The sequence below is a fragment of the Nipponia nippon genome, unplaced genomic scaffold (genome assembly GCF_047370975.1).
Source record: "Nipponia nippon isolate SJK-2023a ecotype South Korea unplaced genomic scaffold, ASM4737097v1 scaffold_10, whole genome shotgun sequence".
Classification (NCBI taxonomy): Eukaryota; Metazoa; Chordata; class Aves; order Pelecaniformes; family Threskiornithidae; genus Nipponia; species Nipponia nippon.
The window spans coordinates 18,051,778-18,074,091 of NW_028262291.1; the positions used below are offsets into that span (position 1 = coordinate 18,051,778).

At 46.9% G+C, this 22,314-nt stretch overlaps 1 protein-coding gene across 2 annotated transcripts in view; it reads left to right on the forward strand.

Moving 5' to 3' along the window:
- The first annotated feature begins 2,980 nt into the window (after positions 1-2,980).
- TH (tyrosine hydroxylase) overlaps positions 2,981-22,314 on the forward strand; it is a 37,757-nt gene continuing 18,423 nt past the window's right edge. The window contains exons 1-13 of one of the 2 annotated variants that reach the window (XM_087746751.1): positions 2,981-3,070; positions 7,596-7,799; positions 11,017-11,191; positions 12,009-12,097; positions 12,279-12,346; positions 14,087-14,137; positions 15,047-15,192; positions 15,608-15,743; positions 15,878-15,947; positions 16,292-16,348; positions 16,951-17,046; positions 17,218-17,351; positions 20,274-20,382. In XM_087746751.1, the coding sequence (XP_087602877.1) occupies positions 2,981-3,070; positions 7,596-7,799; positions 11,017-11,191; positions 12,009-12,097; positions 12,279-12,346; positions 14,087-14,137; positions 15,047-15,192; positions 15,608-15,743; positions 15,878-15,947; positions 16,292-16,348; positions 16,951-17,046; positions 17,218-17,351; positions 20,274-20,382 (1,425 nt within the window). Of the gene's footprint in view, positions 3,071-7,595; positions 7,800-11,016; positions 11,192-12,008; positions 12,098-12,278; positions 12,347-14,086; positions 14,138-15,046; positions 15,193-15,607; positions 15,744-15,877; positions 15,948-16,291; positions 16,349-16,950; positions 17,047-17,217; positions 17,352-20,273; positions 22,118-22,314 lie in introns of those variants that run through there. The other variant, XM_009462541.2, reaches the window with a different exon arrangement.

Below are 22,314 nucleotides of genomic sequence, written 5' to 3' on the forward strand. Positions count from 1 at the left end.
TGGCCTCGTGTGGCTGTAAAACTGCATAGGACAACTTCTTTAGCAAAGCAAACATGCAATGGCTGCAAGAGGCATCTTCTTTATTTTCTTTATATGTTTAGTTTACTGGCATTAATGGAGTTACAGAATCCCCAGTGAGGGCTTTTCACTGATGTATAACATGAAAGAAACGTAAGTTTTATTTTTGGGGCCTCTTTTGGAGTTGGTTCTTCTTCCTGCCAGTTTTCATAGATTGTCTTCAGATGACCAATATGGTCTTAGTTTGCTTTTAACTCATGTATTTCCATATGAAATCTACTTTCTACATGCTAGGAAGCACGAACAGCAGAGTGGATTCAGTCTTCCTAAGGCAAGACACTGGTGCAACCTAGGACAGACATCTGCTCGTTTGAAGAAGCTGTTTCTGACAGTCTACTGACTTACTGCTTGTCTTTAATCCCACCTATATCAGAAAGGGTACTGAAGATAAACTTGAAAACCCACAAACATCCAAGAATTTTCCCCCCTAGTCTCCGGAGAGGACCAAACTTCTTGTGGAGTAAAAATCAGGATGAATTGCTGTGATTGACTTCTGCGGGATTGTCTGGAGTGGACTTCCCTGTTCGCACTCTGTGGCTGTGATTGGGATAAGACAGAAATGTTCCAGTAGAGGAATGAGCATTATACTGCTTGAAAGTCCTGTCTAGGAGATCCCTGAGAAAAGCCTTGCTTCAAAATGTCAGGACAAAAAGTGGAAACATGAGACAGCATGGGTGGCAATCTACATGAGATCCTAATCTTCTTAAGTTTCATGGAAAGATTAACTTCAGCAGGAACTGGGCTGTGTTTTAAATGAATGCTGTCCCACAGTCATCCCCCAAACCCTTTGTTCGCTTAGCCAGGAGGCAATCAATTCCTGAGCAGGTTGGTGAGCCTGGCTGTCAAAGACAGCTGTCACTGCTTAGGTGACAGCGGTCTCTCGGTGGCAGCACAAAGTAATGCCGATGATCTTCTGTTCTGTGCACCTGCTGGAAAAAATGGGCTCAAAAGGGTTGTGAAAAGGTGCAGCCTGCAGTGAGCGCAGCTGAGATGCCTGGCTAAGGTGGCAGTGTGGTAGTCAGCGCCGGTATCTTGGAGCGGTGTTCCCCGCACCTCAGCTTGTCCGGCTACCACGGTCCACCTCAGCCAGTGGCACAAAAAAAGTCAACCATAGGGTTGTGCTAGTTCATATCCCCCGGTAAGGGGGACCCCAAGGCCACACCAGCAGCCACAAGGTGACTGAGCCTGCAATGCTGCTCCTTGCCCAGCTGCTGGGCAGCAGGGATGACTTGGGACCTGCCCCTAAAATGTTTTCTGAGACGATCCTGCAACATGAGGCAGCATTCCCCTCCATCAGTTTGTTGGGTTTTTATCTTGTGTTTTGAGCATCCAGGGTTTAGCAGAGGGCAAACAGAAGGTTTGCCCATCAGAGGGGATTGGGGATGAAATTAAAGCAAAAGCAAGGGCTGCTTTCAGTGTGCAGGGTGGTACCCCACGGGAGGGCACAGAGGCTGGGGGGAGAGGAGCCCCAATGGCTGCTTAACTCCTTCCTCTGGTTTCCACTGTACTGAACACCAGGGTGTCCAATTATTATTTGCTCACTACTGGACCAGATCTTTAGCTGCTGCCGACTGCTCACTTCAGCTTCAACTTCTACCAACCTCTAGCCAGTTGGGGCTTCCCAAGCTGCGTTGGTGGGGCTGGCAGTGTTGATCATGCTGTCTGTTCCCCGGTGTTTGCAGGAGAGAGCAAACATCAAGAGCTTTGCAGCCTTGAGGAGGTCAATGAGATGTTGATCCCCCAGGGCTTTTGGCACTGCAAAAATCATCAGCATGCTGACACGAACTCAACTGTCCCGCCACGGGAAGGACAAGCCACCAACGCTAACCAGGTGTCTTCAGCAGATGTCTTCCAAAGCAACGCCGCAGTCGGCAAGGTTGTGGGTGAGCTCTCCGGCTGTCAGCCAGTGAAATGCCACCAGCTTCCCCACTGCAGGGATCTGTGCCAGCCAGTGGCCTATCCCCAGCGCGGCAGTGGCTCACACGAAGCAGGACTGTGCATTCCCACAGCGCTTTTTTGGCATGGGAGAGCTGCTGCAAATCCCCTGGGAGGAAAAGGCTACTTTGCTCGCAGGAAAGCAGAGTCCTGGGATGGGTCCTGAGCTGCCACCCGCTGTCACAGCCCCAGAAGTCCTCAGGCAATTGGTCTCTTAGGAATTACTGCAAGAGGAGCAAAGCCCTTGGGAAGGCAGGATTGAGAGGGTTCTTTTCCAGGTTGTTTTCTTTAATGCCTTTTTCATCTCTGAGGACTCAAGGGGCTCAATTCTGTAGTCCTGCTGTCAGCATTACATGGCCAAACCAAGACATGAGGTGGTGGGAGAGCAGCAAAACGCACAGTGTTTGCAGGGGCCAGGCGTTGGGAGGTGTGTATGTGAGAACAGCATCCAGTCCCGCAGCTGCCTTGGGGGAATCAGTGTTATTTTCCTATTCATTTACTGCCTCAATGACAAGGCAAACGTGGGGAAAAAAGAGCTAGAGAGGGCTGAATCTCTTCCTTCCTTTGATTTTGTGCTTTCACGGATCAAAATCCTTTCGTGCAGCTCCCAAGCTGGGTAAGCAAATGTGTCGGACTGAAACACGGCGCGAGAGTGAACTCCATCAAGAAGTGGGGGGAAAAACAGAGTAGAAATCTTTTAGGTGCAGGCAAACAGGTGGGGGGAGCGTCTGGTCTGCGAAGGCAGGGTGTCTGCAATCCTTGTAGCGATTAGATTTAATGGGACAGAAACGTTTCTCTCCTTCACGTCCCCTCCTCCTCTCAGCCCGAGGGGGAGAAAGGAGGGAGGTGGGGATGGGGAGGTGGCGGGGGGAGAGAAGATTTGAAAGAGACTTTGACGTCAGCCCTGCCCTATAAAAAGCTGGCAAGGAGCTGGAAAGCAGAGATCAGAGCTCGTGGAAGAGCAAAGATGCCAACCCCGAACATCTCCACCTCTGCAGCCAAAGGCTTCCGCAGGGCGGTGTCGGAGCTGGACTCCAAGCAAGCTGAGGCCATCATGGTAAGACAACTCTACCCCACTTCTTTCCCTCCCCCTCCAGAAACCGCAGCCTCTCCCATAGCTATAGGCAGAGACGTGCAGGGCCAACACTGCCTTTGTGGGAGTTCCCCACCATGGGCACCTCCGGGCTCCAGGCTGGTAAAGGGAAATTACCCGAATAGTTCTCTATACATACTGGTACATGTGAAATGCAAACATTTAGGGGGATGAAAGTTTGAACTAATGCAACAGCCCCTGCAACCAAAAGCAAGGTAAATAACCTATAGACCTAAGGCAGGAATAACGAGGAATCCCCAGCATGAAAGGCAATTCAAAAATCTTAATGCTCTCCTGATTTCAAGGCAATAAGATGCAGAGATTTCACCTGTTCCAGCATAATGAAAAAGTGTGGCTGTTATTTCAGACAATATACAAGGCACAGGCAATTTAATCAGTTTGTTCACTGCTGCTGCGTTCGCAGTTTTACTTTCTCCCAGCACATCCTTCCCCCGTTTCTGTTCCCAGCACTCCCTTGGTGTCGTCTCAGCCCTGGGTTTAGCCTGGGGAATGCTTCTGCACACACCAGATCTGTATGTGTCAGGGAAAGGAGAGGAAAACTTCCTGCTGAGGTGTCAAGCGCCTTTAGAAAGCCAAGACTGGCCAACCCATTGGACTGGCTGTAGGGACAGGGACATTTCACCTCCTAACCCAAATGCCAGGGCAGGCAGGAGAAGCCTGGAGACTCCTGGCACAGGACAGTCCTGTGGGTCAGAGGTGTGGCCAGACTGTGGGCGACCCTGGAGGAACCAGAGCAGCCGGTGCACTGGGAGGAGACCCCCTCGGGACCCTCAGCAGGAGGAAACCCAGGAATGGAGCCAGGTTAGGGAGCAGATGTGCTTGGCAGATGCCTGCAGGGTGACTCCAGCAGGTCAGTTATAGAGCTCCCCATTTTCCTCCCCTACGCCTGCTGCCTTTTTCACCCACTCCTCTCTTAACCCTGTGTGATGCTCTGACTCGGTAAAATCAGCCACTACATAGGCAGCAAAAGGTGTTTTGGAGAGTGGAGTGTGCTGGAAAGGAAGGGAAACATTTAGGAAACAAGGAGATAAGCTTGCTTTCTCTAATAAATGGAAATCAGGGAAGTCTTCCTTCTCACACAACTGTTTTCATTCTGGCAAAATAATGAACATTTAAGTGGTTCTTGAAAACATGGTATTTTCCAGGCTGCTCATCAAATCACTACTTGAGACGCTCGTTGCTGTCTGGAGAAGGGGCGAGTGTTTGGTTATTACCCACTCTGGGGTGCTGCTTCGTGTTTGATGGGAAACGGGCCACTGAACAAAGGGGCCAGAGGAATTTGGCGTGGCAGCCTGCTTGGGTTGAGTGGCTCGTCTGGCCTGGGGCGGACATAAAACCTCAGCCCATCTTTGGATGGAAATTCTTAGAAAAATAAAATAAAAAAAACCTTAGCCCTGTTAGAATCACTCTGAGAGCAGGCTGCATGAAAGGCTTTGCCCTTTGCTCTCCCCTAGTGTAGGAGCTCTCCACAATCCTGTCACTTATTTTTCTGGCTTGTACCAGGCAAGAGGCGTGACTCTGCATTTGTATGTGACATCGTGTGTCCCCGGCCCTTGTGGTGTCGGCGTGACCATGGGCGATTGGCCACCCAGCCCCTGCCCACCACTGCACCAGCTCTGGCAGGTCTGAGGTGTTCCTTTGCCTTTAACCTCCAGGGACCAGCACCCCACTGCAGGGGAAACTGTGCAAACTGCGGAGAAAAAAAGACGTTTGCAATCCCAGAACTCATCTACATGGGCAGGTATTTTACGTGGCAGCTGGGCCAGCCAAACATCAAACTCACACTGTGGAAAAAACTTTTGTTACGTATTTAGTTTTTCTGCTTCTAATAGTTTTTACAAGACACCCTGGGACTGTAGCTGGAGCAGGGTTTGGTTACAGAGCACACGAACAGAGCCTGGCAGCGGACAGCCATGGGAGGCAAACCAGCAGGAAGGAGCGCCCAGGGAAGCAGGGGTGGGACATTACTGTCCCCACACTGCAGGGAGGGAAACAAGTCTTTACAATCCTTCCTGCTTGCTGCAAATAATGAGCCAGGAAAAAAAAGCCCAAGTACTTTACTCAGAGCGTAGTATTTTTAATGACACTGCTTAGGAAGGGTACTCTGAGCTGCAGCAAATTCAAAGAAGGAAAAACAAACTAACCCTTCATAAGAGGTGAATGACCTTATCAGACTCAGGCCCCAGTCGGGCAAATAAATGCTTTGCAAAATCAAATTAAACTTCTCACATATGCCCTCAGGGAGCTAGTCTCCAAGGCAATTCGGAAATACCATGTAACAGTGCCTTCCGAAGAAAGGAAGGCATTTATCATGAGAGATCAGTTTCGTTAATTTATATGACAGATACCTGATTTCCAGCAAAAGGAGGTAATACCCCACTGAGTGTAAATGTGAGGGGCAGAGGAGAGGATGATGAGATGGGGAGCGTGCAGCCAGGCAGCCTCTACCCAGCAGAAGAGGCAGCAGGCAGGCAGACCCCTCCCAGCGCTCTTCTCCCAAGCAAAATTCAGCCTTTTTCTTTTTTTTTTTTTTTTTTTTTTTTTAAATTTACCCACCCAAAACGTGCCAGCATGGAGCCAAGTAGCTTCCAGGACCTCTTGACAGGGACTGAACCACACCCCCCCCCAGCTCCTGCCTGCCAGGGCCACTGAGTCCCAGCACATGGGTCTGACTGGTTGTGGCTGCCTCTCCTGGTGTAGCTTTCCAGTCACACAGGTCTTCTCACTATTTAAACTCCTTCCGGTCAGATTTTAACTTGATTTACAGTCTACACATGGGGGTCTAATTTCCCGCCTCTCCCCCACTCCAGCTCAGAATTAAAATCCTGCTGCACCTCTGCACCTTGGGGCACAGCGTGATAAAACAACCTTAGCTAAAGCACTGCCTGGCTTGGGACTACTGCAGAGCCTAGTTACTGTGGCTAGCACAAGGCTGTTTGCCCTGCTTATTGCAGACACTTTAAAGTAAACACCGGCTTAGCTTTCAACACAGTAGCAATATAAAACACACACTTAAAGCTGAGTACATGCTCACAAGCTTTTAAAAGTTATGCCTTGGGATACTTATTAGATGTCTTCTCTCTTTGGGCATGAATACCATTGATTCAGACAAGCAGCAATAAGTGCTTATTTGTTAGAAAGTGTTTTTCTGTGCCACAAGGAATAAAGGGGTTGAGGATCAGCAAATATCATTTCAGAGGGGTATCTTTATTAAAAAAGGACTGGATAGAAGTGTGTGGGCTGGTGCCTAGATGTGCCACATTTTTCAGGCTGCATTTAAAATGTCAGCTTTACACCACTAAACCAGCCAAGAGGATTTTCACAGGAAACAGTTACTGATGGTGAGCTTTGAAAATCAGAGAGAAAATGGGCTTAGTAGTTGAGCAGGCTGTCTTTTTAAAAGGAAAACATTCTCCAAATTTGCACAAGGTAGGGAAGGCACTGCTTGGTTAGCATCTATCTCTTTTCCAGATATTTTCAGTGTAACCAGAGGGAAAACTGCAGCCAGTCCTGCTCTATATGCAGGTGCCAGATGGCTTTATGTGCTGCTCCTTCTTCAGTGCTGCCTCAGGTTTCTTTTAGCAAGTTCTGAGGGTTTGTCATCTGGTTTGGATATTGAACACAGAAAATTGGAACCAGCTGAGCTGCCTCAAAATGGAAAACTGGTTGTAAAAAGACCAAGAACAAATAAGTTAGTATATGAGTTATTTGTATAACACAAGAAACAGCAGAGATGGAAATAGTTTGTAGCTCACTGTAAATATAAATGAGTGACCTAACATGACCCCAGGCACATAGTTGCAGCACTTTAGGTGCAATTTCAAGTAACAGAAATCTGCAGGAGTTTGTTGGGAAAAAACAAATCTATAGATCAGTGGGAGGAATTTATTTTCTGTGGTATATGGATGCGGTTCCAATTACACTTCAATGGGCAAGCATCCACTTAATGTCAGAAGAAAATGTTGCGTTGGATCCTGGGAGCAGTTTAGCTAAGCTGTCTGCTAATACACCTGCAAACAGTTCATGTTTCCTGGCCAGGCCACAGCTGTGGGCTTCAGCTGTCCCTCATAGCGTATCTTTTCTCAGATGACTTCACCTTTATCTAACGCCTCTCCACTTGAGTTTATCAGACACCTGAAAACTGTGTAAGATTTTTCCTGATTTTTATTTTTTGAAGGATATTGAAATCTGTTGCTAGGGAAGGTGAGGGGAGAAGCCCACTCTCTAGTCGTGCTACAAGGATATTTTACACAGATTTTTCCTAAAGCTCCACATTTCCAAAAGTTCAATTCTAAAGCCTCAGTCCTCATAACCAGACCTTCCTCTATAAAGCCAGGCAAGTCAGTCCAATCTTCCCCTTTTTCCTTTGCTGAGACACATCAGTCACACCTCATCCAGCTACCAGGGATGCCTCTGATCTCCCTTACAGCTCTATCAGAAGTGTTATTTATTTCTGTTCTGCCTTCAGTCTCCACGGTTCATTGGTAGACGTCAAAGCCTCATTGAAGATGCCAGGAAGGAAAGAGAGGCTGCAGCTGCAGCCACTGATGCTGCAGAGTTTACAGAGACCATTGTCTTCGAGGAGAAGGATGGGAGAGCCATGCTGAACCTCTTCTTCATGCTCAAAGGAGCCAAGGCTTCACCGCTGTCCCGTGCACTTAAGGTATTTGAGGTGAGTACTTGACCTGTTGCATGGGACTCAAGGAACACACTACAGGTTTCATGGCTGTTCTGTGAAAAGTATCACTTGAGTCTACTAAAGAAGACTCAGACTAGGTCTGCCTACTGCAAATTATCAGTTAATTTTCTGATGTCCCCACAGTCATGCTTTGCTCATGCCCCTGTGTGCCCTCACTTTCTGTCACTAAGAATGAGCCATACCTCTGTCTGGTAGTGCTGTTAAGCTCTGGGCTTAACTTTGCTTAATTACTGGATCCAGCCACACAGTTTCACACCTACAGTCCACACCCTTGTGACTTGTAGCATACTCTGACAGCCCTCTCCACTGCTCAGCACTTCAACTTCATGCACAAGGCTCTGATCCCACATTGAAAGCAAGCCGTGTGCCCTGCATGGCTACAGGCCAAACCTGCCTTACTTGTGGTCAAGGCTTTGGCAGTCTCTGAATGGCATTGCCACATTGGTCCTTGGTCAAAGAGTTACAGGAACAACGTCACCCTGGGTATAAAACTGGTATATTGATTTCAAAATTACCTCCCTACTTCAGGGATTAATTTGATTCACATGTTAAGGGTTCTGTTGGTTCCCCCCAGAAATGCTCCCTGTATATGTCTTTAATACCAGGGAAAACTGATAACTAATTGAGCTTTTTCCCCCTAGCCAGGAATATAATGTTGCATTATCTAGGATCTCAGTACCATGAATGGAGAGACTGAGATAAGTGCTGCCTGTTTAAACAGTAATCAAAACACAACAACTTGCATTTATGTAGTACATTTTCATCCAGAAGGATTCAAAAGTGTTTTGCAAATTGATGTTCTGAGATACGTTTTATCTACAGTAGTTTAATTTCATTGACTTCAGCAGTGAGAGGACAGGACAATTCGTTCCTATTAATCAGTCATGTGGATTGTAAAGGGCCTCTGGAGGTCTCTAGTCCAACCTCCTACTCAGAGCAGGTCCAGTCACAGCAGGTTCCTTGGGGCTGTGCTTATGGCATTTTGAATATCACCAAGGTAGAGATCCCACAGTCTCCTTGGATCCCTTGAGCAGTGTTTGACTGCCTTCATGGTAAAAAGGTTTTTCTCTTTTGTTTTTCTTTTAATGTCCTTGCTTCCAGCTTGTGCCCATTGCTTCTTGTCCTCCCACTGTGTACTTTTCAGATTAGTCTGGCTCTGTCTTCTTTACACCCTCCCACCAGGTACTACTAGACAGTGAACCAGTCTCCCCTGCCCCTTCACTTCTTAAGGCTGAACAAATCCAGTTCCCTCAGTCTTTCTTCATATAACATTGTGCTCCAGCCCCCTGAGCATCTTGGCAGCCCTCCACTATACCTGCTACAACACATCAATGTCTTTCTTCTATGAGACGTGGTACTCCAGATGTGGTCTCCCTCATCCCAGATAGAGAGGAGGAATTACTTCCTTTGACCTGTTGTCTACAGTCTTGCTACTACAATTCAGTATGTGGTTGGCGTTTCTCGTCACAAGGGCATGCTGCTAGCTCATATATTAATACACATGATAATTATATAACACCTTATTCTCCATGAAATGCAACCACTTCTGGGATAAAAACAGATCATCAGCAACACTATACAGCAAAACCACTACGTAACAGCTGTAAACATACAAAAAGTGTGTTTGGGGGATAAGTATTTCCCTGAAATTGTAGGGCATTCTAGCTATTCATTGCCCGTGCAGTTCTATTTCTGATAATCTTACAAAAATTGTTTAAGATCTTCAGCAATTACAAACATCTTTCATCTCCTCTAAGAGGACTGTTGCAAGAAAAGCTGTTTTCAGGGCAACATATGGTTCTTGTCTCAAGACTGAAAGAATCTCTAAGACAAGGTTGTCAGACAAAAGCCTTGGTGTTGCCATGATTGGGGTCTCCTTCCTAGAAGTGCACCGCTGCCAGATAAGGCATGAAAAATCCATCAGTGTAACATTTCAAATGCGACAGACTGCTTAGCGGGTATGAAACACAGAAGTAAAGGCTCTTGTACTTGGTAGATTTTATGTCACACTGCATTTAAAGTCTATAATTTAAACAATTTTTAAAACATCAAGCAAGAAGCAGGGGCAGCTTATGTTCAAATATTATTTGTTTCTTCCTGGAGCAATTTACTTGCTGCATCAAGAGCTCTCCTAGCTCTTTGAGCTTGTCACAGAGAGAGCTTTAAATATAATAAAAAGACAAGCATGTCAAGCCACAACAGAGGAAGACTCATTTCCCAGATCCCTCTGGCAATGCAGGTACAAGATATGAAAGCAGACGGGTATAATGACATTTGCCTCATCATGAACCAGGCTGCAGGGAAGCTGGTTTCACTCTTCTGTATGTGTTACATGCAGCCAAAGCATAGGTAATGCAATCACAGCTGTCAGATTAATGCAAAGGTATTGATTGTTGAGGGGACAATGTAATAGTGAAGTTGGTAGGTACATTAAAAAACACAGTCCTAAATTTAATTTACCTGTGGCATTGCATCTGTTCCTTCTCATCTTTCTGCCTCTGATTAACAAAAGAAATCATGTCCCTTCCTCTACCAAAGACCTTGCAGAGACTTTGGAAAGGTTGGGTCATTGCCCAGGGACTTGGGCTTGTAGTGTCAGTTTTCACTGAGCTAAAGAAAATATCCACAAATCTACCAGGGCCCTTTGGAAGACTATAGACTCCATTTTGTCTCCTTATTTTTGGGGGAGACCAGTTCTAATAATGAGCCCAAATGATATCAGTTCCGATAGTGAGCCCCAAATGAACGCTACTGCAGCCTGGGTAGGGCTCAGCCCCGCCGTTCAGCACCATGGCCAGCACCGCGCCACCGCCCCCGCTACGTCATCGCCAACGCCTTCCTCCCAAACCAGCAAAAAAGCACCTTTCCCTGAAGTGGGAGATTAAAGGAAAGGGGGTAATAGAAGGTGGCATTTTGCCACATCAATTTCCCCTCTTGATACGATCTTCTTTGCCACTGTGGAAGTCTCCTGTTGATAGTTATTGACCAGCCCCACTGGTTGTCTGTCCAGAAAGAAAACCTGTGGAATTAATGGATAAGCATGTTTATCCCAGTGGGGGCGGGGAAAGAAGAAGAAAAAGATAAGGGGGAGTCCTTCCCAGATGTATCCGTATGGACATCTTTGAGAAGTACCAGCAGGTGTTTCAAGTGTTGCTTAACATTTTTGTTCTTCTTTTCCATGTCCCAAAAGACATTTGAAGCTAAAATTCACCACCTGGAGACCAGACTTAGCCGAAAGCCCCGTGAAGGGACCGCTGAACTGGAGTACTTTGTGCGCTGTGAAGTCCACAGCTCTGACCTCAATACTTTCATTAGCTCCATCAAGAGGGTAGCAGAAGATGTGAGGACCACTAAGGAAGACAAATGTAAGGAATTTACAAACTGTTTCATTTTTGCGGAGAGGCTGAGCTGTAGAAACAGAGTGGAGACTTTGTTATTCCCAAAAAAGGGGAAGGGCTACTGTATGCTGAATTTGAGCAAAACAGAAAAGACTGCCTCTGGGACACCTGAATCCTGAAAGCCACTTCCCTTCTTGTCCATTTCTCAACAGACTCCAGAGTCCATAGCCCATTCTTCTGGTGCCAGATTGAAAAAGTAGAAATAGGAGATGAAATTTCATGCTTTGTTCACACCTATCCTACAGAGTTCTCCGTCCCTACTCCGGTGTTTTATATTATAAATGTAAAGTAGTTTCCTACCTCTGTGTCAGGAACTCTGTACGGATCCAGCACTAAACTACAAGACACTCCCCATGCCATCCTGTTCTGAAGACAGGGTGATTCTTATTGTAAAATATCGCTAGAGATCTGCAGTGATAGTTCTACAACCAGTTGGACCTCCAGATTTGTTTTTAATGTGAAGTCTAGAATCTTTAAGTAAAATCCAGTTTTCACCTGCTTGTTTACTTTTGTCACAAAATACTCTGCTGAGAGATGGGCAGGGAAGTCACGAGATGCAGATCATGGCATTAGACCTGTGTCCTGGTTTCAGCTCTAGGACAAGAGCATTGAGAGTGTGGGACTACTGCCTGGAAGGCACAGCTGTGTCACATGCTATTTGTTGTGCGTGTGCATTTGGTACACCGGGTCAGACATATCTTACTCAACTTCACAACCCCTTCTCAGCAGGGGATGATCCATCTTCACTTCCACAGCCAGTTTTTCTCTTTCTCTCTCCCCACAGTTCACTGGTTTCCCAGAAAAATCTGTGAATTGGACAAGTGCCACCATTTGGTCACCAAGTTTGACCCTGACTTGGATCTGGATCACCCGGTGAGTTAGTCTGTGGGGGCACATCCTCACATTGGAGTCCTGAGCCTTCCCTCAGAAGCAGGGAGCTGGAGAACACCTATTAGTGCAGCTGATCAGGAAACTCCAGCCAGTGATGAACTTTAGGTATGAAATTTTAGTAACTGATTAAAAATCCTGTCTCTATTCCTATTTGTCGTCACAGGGCTACTCTGACCAAGTATATCGCCAGAGAAGGAAATCGATAGCAGAAATTGCTTTTCACTATAAGCAGTAAGTCTCTTTCCTAACATGCATGCAGGGATAATGCCATGTCAATGCAACTTGTTGGGAAGTCGTTGTGCTACCTGCATGAGACTTCTCTTCTTTTCTGTTTTGTCTCCCCATTCAGCCTTGCCAGCTCTTTCTGTGTCCCTCTTGTCTCTATGTATTCCAGTCTCCTCTTAATTACAAGATGTCTTTGGTCATTAATGCATGCATTGATAAAGCCAGAATAAACCTCCTGCACAACAAAAGCCACATATAATTCCACCAGACATCAAACTTCATTTTGAAATGTAGCATCTCTTTTAGAATGACATCTAGTTTTGACTTCAGTGCTTCAAGTACTGAAAAAGCTACCATGTGCCGAGAAAACTTATTCCAATGGTTCATTATCCTGGCTGTGAAAAAATTTGGATTTTATTTCTAAACTGAACTTCGGTAGCTTTAGCTTTCACCCAGTGGATCATACATGCCTTTCATCTGCTAGATTGAATTCTGCTATCAGATTATTTTGCTATGAGGGTATTTATAGACTAAATGGTTCACCTCCTAACTCTCTCTGATAAATTAAATAGATTCCAGTAATGGTCTCATCATTGTCTTATATAGATGTAAGACTATCTCTTGTACTCCTACTTAATACTCCTGTTCTGATATACGCAGTGATAGCACTCAGCCTCTTCACTACAACTTCAAACAGAGCTCTAATATTCAGCTGGGTTTGTAAAATATTCCCTAGATCCTATTCAGTAACACTGCCTTCCACCGTAGCGTCTCCGTCTCTGAGCAGGACTTTAAATGTAGATTTCTGTAGCAAGTTGTGCCGAAAGCAGGCTATGGAAATTATATGGGTCACTTTCTTGAGTTACCCCTGTAACTGGTGTGATCCCAGCATGGCTTTCTGCTCTGTAAGGTTTCATGTTCTTTGCAGATTTGAAGCCCAGAATATAGACATTGATGTTTTTATCCTGTACTAATACTAAATGCACAGAAATTCACTGTGCCGGCAGGAGAGTCCTGACAGACACAGGAAGAAATACTGTTCTAAGATGATGCACCCATCTAAGATGTCTTCTCTCGCGTCTCATCTGCAGGTTAGCATTTATGAGCTGCTGTGTAGCATCCCTTCAGGCTATTAATGGAAAAGGAACTATGCTTTATCACTGTAATATGTGAATATGTCATTTGTTCAAATACAGAACAGAAGGATGTAGGAAATACAATTGCTAATTATGATGCAGAAAAGGAAAAAGTGTCAGTCTTCTTTAGCTCACGCTTATAACAATGTTAAGATTTTCTTTTCTTGCCATCCTTCATCTTACTGACAGTATATTTTTCTGCAGTTCAAATGCATTTAGTTTTCCTTATTACCTGCTTTTATTTCCCAGGGAGCCATCAGCCCCCTGAAGTTCAGGCACATGAAATTAATTTATTTTCACAAAAAGTTTCAATTTTTTCCAGTGAAAACCATTTTTTTTCTGGAAAATGTTATGCCTGCTAAGCTTTTGCTCATCCTTTATCCATTTAAAACCTCTGGCTAGACTAATGCTTTTCTTTGTGTCTATGTATTTGTTGCACCTGTACAAATGACCCAGTACTAAGGCTTTGTCTTTCCTGTCACCTCTTTGTTTGGTTTAAAGAAGGTTGATCAACATCATGCAGAGCTTCTCCAAAGTGGCTCTTTCTCAAAGGGAAGAGGAGCCTGGCTTGTGCTCTGCTGCTGTCAGTAACGGTGTGTTTGCCTTGCAGTGGGGACCCGATCCCTCATGTGGAGTACACAGCGGAGGAGATCGCTACCTGGTGAGCGCTGATTTAATCTGTGACCTTTATTGGCTTCACCACTAGAAGCTGGGAATCAAAACCTAAATGGTTAGGGCGTGACCTCTCAAAAAATGTATCAGAAATGCAAGCATCCTACTTAATGGCTTGTTATAAAAAACAGTAACTCATTGCGTGGCGCTTTATGGTAAGGACTGCATTCAGGAGAGCAAGCTACCTCCAAGACGGTGATGCTCTGTCTCCTCCTCTCTTGGGGCTGCACCGACAGCACTTTCACGCTGCAGCCCCCAGGAGTTTCCTCCAAAGGAGCCTCCCCAGAGAGCGAAGTAGATAATTTGGAGTCCCACTTCTCTAAGGAGACCTGACTTAGTAGCAGCCTCCAAACAAAGGGCAGTTATCACAGCTGCAGAAATAAGTATGAGGCCCGTGGTGAGTATCTGCATGGTACCTTGCTGGTCTTACTTCAGAAAATGTTTCCTTTGAACATGATTGTTTTCCAGGAGTGCTGATGCAGGAGTGACTGGAAAATAATCAAGTTCAAAGGAAACAAGACCAGCTCATATGAACTGAGTACACAGGCTCCTAAACAAGGTCATCTCCTGGTTATATTGACTGTCTTCATAGTGCAACTTCAGGAGCTAACCTACAGGGAATATTTTAATTCAAGTTAATACCTTTTATACAATCTTCTGACCTTCAAGGTCAGAAATAGGTCTGTGCAGGTACAACTGCTGACTTTGCAGGCTCATTTGAATGTGTGTCTGTATGTTTATGTACCCCTATCAACGCGCGCAGACATAGACTTAGTGGTAGAGAGAGGCAAAAGGACAAGAAACCTAGAGGTGTGAGTCCTTGATAGTGCATAACCAGAGGGTGGGAGAGGACTAGACACATCAAGCCACTGAACGTCTGCCACCTCTAATCCTGAAGGAAGGAGGTATACAGCACCCTGAAGAGCCTGTACCCCACCCACGCCTGCAAGGAGTACCTTGAAGCTTTCAATCTACTTGAGAAATTCTGCGGCTACAATGAGAACAACATCCCTCAGCTGGAGGAGGTCTCCCGCTTCCTGAAAGGTGGGTATGAGCCTGGGGGACCCAGGCCCAGGGTCTGCCAGGGCTCCAGCACGGTGGTGGCAGCTACAGCTGGGAAACCCAAACCTGAAGGAGGGGTGTGTGACCTGAGATTTGGGAGGAGGGCGAGTGGAGGCTTGTGCATTGCCCACAGAGGACAGGGGTAGACCCCAGATGGTGTGGACTGCAGCTAAACACAGTGGGCTGCAACTGAAGGTCAAATCTGTAGTCAAATGATCCCACTGAGCGCCTAAAGAGCAGATGTTGCTCCCTAGTAGGAGCAAAAAGATTAGGCTTGGCACAGCAGAAAACCTTTAGTTTTCAGCACTGATGCTTTTGCTGTCCATGCTGGGAACATGGGACACCAGCACAGCCCGTGGGCCTTGCACCCCCACAGAGATGGTATGCACTGTTTCAGAGAGGACTGGCTTCCAGCTCCGGCCGGTGGCCGGCTTGCTGTCGGCACGGGACTTCCTCGCCAGCCTGGCCTTCCGCGTCTTCCAGTGCACACAGTACATCCGCCACGCATCCTCGCCCATGCACTCCCCTGAGCCGTGAGTATTGCCCGACCCCGATGGCCTCCCCTGCCTGGACATCCCATCTGGCCAGCAATTAACCTTTCTCCCTAACGGACAATCTCTGTCCGCTGCTGACCACGTTTTCCTCCTTTCCCCCTGGGCATTGGCAGGGATTGCTGTCATGAGCTGCTGGGCCATGTCCCGATGCTTGCCGACAAGACGTTTGCCCAATTCTCTCAGGTAAGGTGGTCGTCTGCTTCCTCGCCCCCGAGAGGGCAGGGCATGAGGTGGGAACCCAAACCAACCCCAGCCTCACCACCTAAACCCTTCTTGTTCTAGGATTTATTTATATTAATCACGATGTTCAGCAGCCCTAGTAATGGACTGAGAACCCTAATACAGAGTAAAAATAGCAGATTCTGCAGCAAAGTGTTTTTAGTCAGAGCATGATGAAGCCCCAGCAGATGCATGGCAGTGCAGGGCAAAAATATTTGTTGTCTCAAGGCAATAAAACAGAACAATCCACACGTAAGGCCCTCAGACCAAATCTGTCTTGATGTTCACCCCTTCCCTTCTCTTCCCAGGACATTGGGCTGGCATCTCTGGGAGCAACTGATGAAGAAATTGAGAAACTTGCAACGGTAAGTTTTCCTCTTTGCTGGATGGGGGCCCCCACCCCTCCAGCAGCACTTCTGTGGTATCGGGGGGACTGGTCCAGCCTGGTCTCCCCAGATTTGCAGGCTCAGAGCCCCTACCCGAGCTGCCTCAGCCCTACTCTTTCACGATGACTGTCCAGAGGAGAGATTGGTTAAACAGCAGAGCTCACTTGCAAATTAACCCAAGTTTCTCGGGCACCAGAGTATCATCAAGCATCGTATTTCTCATGACAGCACTGCTGGGACTCTTTGGGATGGGATTAAATGACATCTGCTTCCTTTGGCTCTCCCTTGGCAAGGTGACCCGTCCTGCTCCAAGGGCACCAAACCACAGCACCGCGCAGCAGCCGGGCGCACAGGGGACCAGCCCAGGGACACAGTTTCCATCTGTCCCAGTGCGGCAGCAGCTTAGTTTAGCACTTTGCTCTGGCAGCGATGGGTGTGGGGTAAGGAGAGGGGACAAAGTGCCAGGCGCCCTTTCATTTAAACAACCCCAGACTGCGGCTGCGATGCAAGGGCTCAGAAGTGACAGAGAGATGAAGATGAGGAGCTGTGTCCCCTATGCATTTTTCTTTCTCCTTTCACAGCTTTACTGGTTTACGGTGGAGTTTGGGCTCTGCAGACAGAACGGAATAGTCAAAGCCTATGGAGCTGGGCTCCTGTCTTCCTACGGGGAGCTCATAGTAAGTCCCAGCATAACTTGCCTCTCTGCTCTAGACCCTATACAGCAAAAAACCTTCTTCCTCTGCACAGCTCCAATGACTTTACCCAATCTGTTCTCCACCTCTGTCTATCACATATGTCATCTCCGATCCCCTTAATTTCATGCTGGCATTTTTCTGCTGTGTCCATAGCACTCCTTGTCAGATGAACCAGAGGTGCGGGACTTCGACCCCGATGCCGCTGCTGTTCAGCCCTACCAGGACCAGAACTACCAGCCTGTATATTTTGTGTCTGAGAGCTTCAGCGATGCCAAAAGTAAACTGAGGTAGGACTGGGCAGTGAGGGAGACCCAAACAGAAGGAAACAAATATATTGAAACAGGACTTGACACCATGGCTGCTTTCTGTTCAAGGTCTCAGAAGTACTCTGAAAACTGTTGTCAGGTCTTTCAAAGTAAAGTGATTCTCCAGTTCCTACAGGGTCCAACTTCAGTCCCTTAGATTCGCCCAAGAGCCCCCCAAAAATATACTGGACTCAAAGGCATGGGTGTGGAGGAGTGGGATGGAGTGGGAGGCACTCTTGAAGACAAGACTGAGGGAGTGAGAGAAGGGACAAATCTAGCTCATCTGCCCAGTTCTCATAGGAAGGAGTTACAGATTATCTCCAGTTCCCAGGGGAGGCCAAGCAACAAAAGAGAGGGCTGGTGGTCCAGAAATCGGAGACCCAAACCACCCATGAGGACTCCCTCTGCTTCCTTGCTGCAGAAGGGCCAAGTGCTACAGGTCAGGTACTGGCTGTCCCTCACAGGAGCATCTCACCAGCCTGTGTCCTTCTGAAACATGGGCTTCTGCGTCATGTAGAAGTTTGCTCTGTGGGTGAAAGTTTTAGGAGAGGGGTGAAGAGCTGCTCAAAATGGTGGCATTCTCTGAATTTAGGATGCAGAAAGATGTTTGTCTTTCTGAGCAACTCCTGGGCAACTTACCCATTTACGATTCAACCAGCAAAAAAATCCCAGGCATTGCGTAGCTCGTACACAAACCAAAAAGATTTGCTTGATGGGGATAGATTTATCCATGGAAAGAAAGGAACTTTTGCTTCTTAGGCTGGTTAACATGCATCAGTAGACCCCAGACAGCATCCCACCAGTGTAATTGGGTTTCCCCATCCCATGGGACTGCAAACAGGATGGAAGGGGGCAGCTCTACCCATGGACATCTGTTCAGAAGAGCATTTCTTGGCCATAACCAGAATTGCCCACAGGAAGAAAGCTCAGTCCTTTAACATTTGACTGACAGAGGAAAACTTTGCCTACACCATTTTATCTTAGCTTAGGAAAAGGGTAGGATGAGACAAAGTATTACACAACGTACATGACTTTGCAGTTCCTGCAAGTGTGGTATTTCATATAAATAAGGTGGCGAGGACTGCTATATTTCAACTTCTGCTTTTATTATCCTCACTTGCACTGTTCATACAACCCTGAGTCTAGCTGCTCAAAAGCAAGCATCTGGGGAGCCCATCCTCTCACATGCACTAGGCTGCTTTAAAAAAAACCCAGCTGTTGCCTAATGAGTCATTTCCTTGCATTTAAAAAGGAAAAATACACCACATACATAGCCAAGATCAGGCTAGAGGGTTTTGACAGTGACAAGCACTATAAATTATCCTCTTTAAAGACCACGAAGACCACACAGATGTTACTCTATGAGGTGAAAATATTAAAACATCTATTTTTTTTGCATTACTGGCAGTTGCCACCATGGACCTGATTATCAGTGTTGTCTCTCACGAAAAGCCTCTTTTCCCAGAAAGAAAACTTTCCACCAGTTTTCTAGGTTGGACACACACCCCCAGTGCCCTTTCAGGCACCCAGGTCATGCTTGTATGCTTCAAAAAGGTGTCAAGTGAACACACCCGTGTTGGAGGGCAAATTTCTAACCATTAGCAGCTGTGCTAATGGTTAGAACACCATCAGCACAGTCACCACTGTGGCTGATAGCACTAATAAGCGAGGTGAGCTAGCCCTTGCCTGGGGAAACTGAGATAAACTGTGTCTTTTAGGAGGTGGACAGTGTGAGTATGCAGAAACCCCCTCTGTTTGCACTTGGTTTAGTTTCCCTGCAAGCGTGACAGCTCCCTGCAAGCTCCAGCTTGCGGCTTTGGCCTTGTTGCTACTTGGCCCTATCTGGAGCTGGTGGTGTTTTCCCCAAACCCCGGCAATTCAGGGCCAGGCTTCCCCACGGCATGCAGTACCAGCTGGAGGAGCATTTGAGAAAGGGATGCGCTTCCCCCGAGCCCTGCGCCAGAGCAGACCCATGGTAGCCACAAGAGGGTACCCTAAGCTAAGCAATTCAGGAGCGAAAGGGTGACCCTTCAGTAGAGGTGAGGAGCATACCTGTTGCTAGTGCTGTTTGTCCCCTCATCTTCCCAGGCCTTTCCAGCATGAGATTGTAGCCATGAGTAACCTAAATATAGATTCCCAGCTCCATATTTACACAGCCACTAAAAAAAAAAAACAAACCCTACCTTGTCAAGTGTACAAACCTTAGCGTTGGAGGTGAACATGAGCAACTTTGGGGAAACCTTATCATTGTTTTACTTCTCCATTAGAAAGGCATCAATAAGGTCTTGCTCTTGAGAGGTATCAGGCAAAGTCAGGCTCGTCACTGAGATCTAGACTCCAGTTGACTTTGGGTACAATAGTGCAATGTTGCTCAGCCACATGGCTCTGGTGATGATAGCACCCTCCCCTTGCCCAGGCCTGAGCCACTGCCTATCAAATTTATCCTTAATATGGCTTGCAGTTAGTTCCCCCCTCCCCAAGCAGAGATTAGTCAATAAATGAATGTCAGAAAGGATTTAGGAATATAACACTATAATACCACAGGCTTTCCCTGCAATTAGCTTCTAAATCTCCTTGGCATTTTTGAAAAAGAAAAAAAGAAATTGAAGTAGAGGATGCCTGGTGATAGCCACGGAGATGCCCAGTTCAGTGCACCCTCCCATTTGATGTCAGCCCATGGAAACCTGTGGTCAAACTCATGGTCTTCCTTGCTGAACAGGAGGGATCTCAACTACTGCTATAGCCCTGTGGAGCTGGAAAGGTGGGAAACCAGAGCTCTTGTGCTAGCCTAGAAACTCTGCCTAAAGGAGATTAACCTATTGTGATCTGGGTGAATGGTGATGGGTAGGAGGCAGACTCAGGATGCATATCTTGTACCAAGCCCTCTGCACCCTTCCCTTGCAGGAGCTACGCGGCACACATCAAGCGGCCCTTCTCGGTGAAATATGAGCCCTACACCCACAGCATCGAGCTCCTGGACAGCCCTCAGACAATCAGTCACTCCCTGGAGAGTGTAAGGGATGAGCTTCATTCACTGATTAACGCGCTCAATGTTATCAGTTAATACGAGAACTGGGCTCTTTCCTTCCCCTCTTCCCGTGCAGCCCCAAAGCCGCCCGCTCTGCCCTCGCCTAGCTGATAACTCCTACCTGTCTTCTCCAAACATTTGCACTGCTGCCTGTCACCACGCACCCCCAACAGCTTTCCACTTTTGTATGTAGGGCCAGCTCGGAGGAGGGCAGAGGGACAGACCCAAGGTCTGCTGACGTTCTGGGTAGCTTTTCTATTGACTGCTGGAAGAGGCTTAGCACAGACCAAAAGCATGGTCAGGCTACAAAGTCGAAGTCAAGAGCTGTGTGCTAGGCTGCTGGGTGCAAGGAAGAGGAGAAAAGCTTCTGTATTAAAAAAAAAAAAAGAGAGAGAGAGAACCTATTTTTTGCAGTTTGAGAGAATAAATTAATCTGCTTTTTTAGCCCCAAAACAACTCCTATAGCAACTTCATGAGGGACCCTCAGGCCCCACCATCTCCTGCCTCTTACAGCCTCATATATTTTGGAAATGCAGAGCTGCTCTAGAAGCTTTTCTGCCTGAACCAACCCTAGGAGATTTGAAATTTCAGCTCCCAGCCTCCCCTCAGGGTCTCACACAGGGCGATGCCTAGGCACAAACCCCTGAGCTGCACCACCACACCAGGCTGCAATAAGCATCGTAGCTCCCCTGAACCGCTAAACTGACCTAAGCCAGGACTTGCCTGTCTGGCATAGAGCAGCCCTGATCTACCTGCATCTTCCCCAGCACAAGCACCACAGAGCAAGCCCTGGCCACCCCAGACCAGAGCATGGGCACCCCCTTCAAGCCCTCTTTTAAAAGCTCCCACAGCAGGGAGCTCAAGAGCCCCGCTGCCATCCTTCACAGCAGACAGCAGTCATGGCTATTGATGTTCCTGTGTGCTGGTGGCTCTGGGCAGCCTCAGCAGCCTCTTGGTGTCCTGAGTTTATTGGTTATTGCAGACTGAGTGGGGCCACTGGTGTCTTGAGTTTGCCAGTCCTTGGGAGGATTTCACACGCTTTCACTTTTCCAGTCTATTATACAGGTACAGCATCATCTTGTTCTTAGATATCCCAATATCAGTGTCACCTGATGTAACTCAGGTGTGTGACTAATGCTATTGCTGGCCATTTCTGAGGAAGGTAACATATGGTTAGGATGCTCAAACCTAGTTTCGTCCAGCTTTCACTGTAGATATTAATGGCTTGATCTGACCCAAAGCTCTCAGTTTTCCTCCCACTGCTTTTGCCCTTATCTTCTTGCAGGCTGTCTCATAACTTAGCGGTTTGCTCAGAAGTTTGGCCCAAGGTTATGCAGCTGTGCAGTATCAGAGCTGGGCTTGGGATGTGTGGAGACAGCTAAACAGCTGTGGGGGACAGCGAAGGGGAGAATTACACATAGTTGTTTGCATGGTCAGTTATAACATTTTTGTATAGGCTTTTACCATCCTTATCCACTATATATGATTTTTATAATTTCCTCTTTAAAGTAATGCAAGGCTTAGCAGTCCAGTTTTGGCTATTAGATGTAAGTATCCTCCAATACTTATGTATACGATCGCTCTCCAGTGTTACTTTTACTGTGGCTCAGTCATAATAGTTTACAATCCATTACACTTTATCCCATTTCAGACCTTCACATACATATGCTTAACCCCCAGTTCTCTCAAATTTTAACTACTTAGCTACTGACAGCACTTAGTCTCCCACCTGCTTCAATCCTTCCTTTCTATTTCTTTTCTTATTTGACACCCCCCCCCCCCAAATTCCTCCCAAATTGCTTAAAAGGCCATTACTGAAATCAGCAGTTCAATACTAGGGCTAGCTGCTTCTCCTCAAGTTATTCCTCCTCAGAGGATTTTCCTGTAAATGAATAAAACTGCTGAGTTCATTCAGTT